The sequence below is a fragment of the Aplysia californica genome, unplaced genomic scaffold (assembly GCF_000002075.1).
Source record: "Aplysia californica isolate F4 #8 unplaced genomic scaffold, AplCal3.0 scaffold01747, whole genome shotgun sequence".
Taxonomy (NCBI): domain Eukaryota; kingdom Metazoa; phylum Mollusca; class Gastropoda; order Aplysiida; family Aplysiidae; genus Aplysia; species Aplysia californica.
This window is the reverse complement of record NW_004799017.1, coordinates 9,806-12,660: the sequence shown is the minus strand read 5'-3', so window position 1 is coordinate 12,660 and position 2,855 is coordinate 9,806. Positions and strand designations below refer to the sequence as shown.

The following is a 2,855-nucleotide window of genomic DNA, read 5'->3' as shown; positions in this document are numbered from 1 at the left end:
TTGACCAACGAACTGCCCAGATGGTCTAAATATCTTTTTTCTTCACTGTCAGATTTTTTCACCAACGAACTGCCCAAATGGTCTAAATATCTTTTCTTGGGAGAGAGATAGGAGCAGATTATAATACCGATCAGACAGACAGTTTTTTAAAAGAAAGAAAGTGGAAAAGTGACTTTATCGGTCCGTTATTCACAGGGGAAAAGTAAAGGTTCCCAAAGCACGGTAGAGGCATGAGAGGTACTGAAATGAATGGACGTGAGACACATTAGAGTCTGTGATACAACCATTTTGTCTGGCTTCTTTGGTGTAGAGGTTAGGCGTTACGCTGTCGAACACAGGAGAAAGGAGTTCTATTCCCGAGTGGGGAGAAGGTTTATCGAGTATCTCTGTTTTTCTAGCGGGATTTTATATCCCTTTTAGCCCGGGTAGGCCCTGACAGGTAGGATCGAAACTCGTAACCATTATCATAAATAATAATAGATAGCATTTGTATAGCGCAAATTCCCGCTCAACAGCAATCTCTTTGCGTTTCACAACTTATACTATTACCCCAGCAGACCCGATAGCATTCTAAAACAACCTCAACTTTCGGGGATGCATACAGTGCATGCAGCCATTTATAGGAGCTAAAACATTAACATACTGAGAAGACCTTTCGATGTCTATAGCTGGGTACCCATTCCCAATTAGGTGAAGTGAGGAAAATTCGTGTAAAGTGCCTTTTCCAAGGACACAACGTCGGGCCCACGGCTCGAACCCCCGAATCCGCAACCTCATGAGTACGAGTCCGGTAGCCTAACCACTAGACCACCGACAAACTCCCGATTACGAGTCCGGTAGCCTAACCACTAGACCACCGACAAACTCACGATTACGAGTCCGGTAGCCTAACCTCTAGGCCACCGACAACCTCACGATTACGAGTCCGGTAGCCTAACCTGGGAAAGATCAGGGAAACGTAGCTTTTTTGAGAGCATCCGAGCAAATGAATGAATGGAAAACCATAATCGCCGATCTCTGTCGCAGATCTGGCACTGGATGATGAAGATGAGCCTAACCACTAGGCCACTAACGCCACGTAAATAAAACGTTACAAAACGTTTACCCAATCGGCACTCGACCTGGTCAACATGTGAGCTAGTGGTGAGGCAGAAGGTTCTAAATAATGATGATGATGATGATGATGATGATGATGATGATGATGATGATGATGATGATGACAACAACGACATTCAAGATAAGACAAGATCGCCCTACCACGCTGCCCCTACCTGTCAGTCCTGCCCATTTGGCCGACACGTGGATCGCCGCCGCCATATCGTCCACCAGCTGTTGGTGACCACTTCCGGTCATGACGTCATCTGTCACCTCGTACATCCGCTTCCTGGGGCTGGCCATTGGCAGGTCAGTCTCGGACATGGCCAAAATGGGGAGCTGACCGTCAATGGTGACGTACACCGGCCCCTCCCCGCCCGCAGAGATCCCCTCCCCCACGTAGACAGCCTCGGGAATCACCTCGTATGGTCCCATCTCTGATGCCCCTTTCTTCACCAGGGAGCTCCCAACCTGGTCCAGGTATCGTTTGTACGGAGTCGTAGAGGACGATTTCCTCACGAGAGAGCTGCCGATACTGTCCAAGTATCGCTTTTCTTCATCGCTCACCGAGTCCTGTCTCTTGATCAAGCTGCTGGCGATACCGTCCAGATATCGCTTGTTCTCGTTTGTCGAGTCCTTTTTTATGAGAGAGCTTGCAATACCATCTAGATATCGTTTCTGTCCGGGTCTGACTTCTTTTTTAATCAAAGAGCTGGCAATGCCATCGAGGTATCGTTTTTCTTCTTGTACGTTGTCTTTCTTTATTAAGGAACTTGCGATACCATCCAGATAACGCTTTTCGCTTTTTAGTTCATTTTTCTTTATCAGGGAAGAGGCGATACCGTCCAAATATCGTTTTTCTTGTCCGTTTGGGATGTCGCCAACGAAACCATCCTCTTTCTTGATGAGTGAACTTGCGATGCCATCTAAGTATCGTTTCTGACCCCTGTCTTCCTTTTTAATGAGCGAACTTGCGATCCCGTCCAAGTATCGTTTTTGGCCTCTGTCTTCTTTTTTTATGAGTGAACTTGCGATTCCATCTAAATATCGTTTCTGGCCTCTGTCTTCCTTTTTAATGAGCGAACTTGCGATCCCGTCTAGGTATCGTTTCTGAGCCTGCGCCTGTTTCTTGATGAGCGAGCTGCCCACACGGTCCAGATATCTCTTGTGGTTACCTGCTCTCGTGCCCGCCATTTGCCTCAAGTCGTTCTCATCTTCATCTTTTTCCAAATCTATAAATAGCCCCACTCCGTCTTCGTCCACCTCTGTATCCTCGTCGTCTTCCTTCTTCACCAGCGAGCTGCCGATCCTGTCCAGATAACGTTTGTTCCCCTGTGACGTCACATCCGGGCTCGACTGCTGGAGTTCTCTGTTCTTCTCCAGGAAGTCTTTCTCCATAGCAACAAGGTCGTTGTTGTAGTCTGTAAACATCCGCTGCTCAAATCTTGCCAACTCCGGGCTCTCCGATTTTTTCACCAACGAACTTCCCAGATGGTCTAAATATCTTTTTTCTTCTCTGTCAGATTTTTTAACCAGTGAACTACCCAAATGGTCTAAATATCTTTTTTCTTGACTGTCAGACTTTTTGACCAACGAACTTCCCAAATGATCTAAATATCTTTTCTCCTCAGTATCAGATTTTTTCACCAACGAACTTCCCAAATGGTCTAAATATCTTTTCTCTTCAGTATCAGACTTTTTGACCAAAGAACTTCCCAAATGGTCTAAATATCTTTTCTCCTCAGTATCAGATTTTTTCA

General features: G+C 46.1%; 1 protein-coding gene across 1 annotated transcript in view; it reads right to left on the bottom strand.

Moving 5' to 3' along the window:
- LOC101861866 overlaps positions 1–2,855 on the bottom strand; it is a gene marked incomplete at its 5' end in the record, with an annotated part of 7,714 nt that overhangs the window by 3,215 nt on the left and 1,644 nt on the right. The window contains 1 exon segment of the mRNA XM_035973696.1: positions 1,269–2,855. This exon segment is cut by the window's right edge and continues 1 nt beyond it. Within this exon segment, the coding sequence (XP_035829589.1) occupies positions 1,269–2,855 (1,587 nt within the window).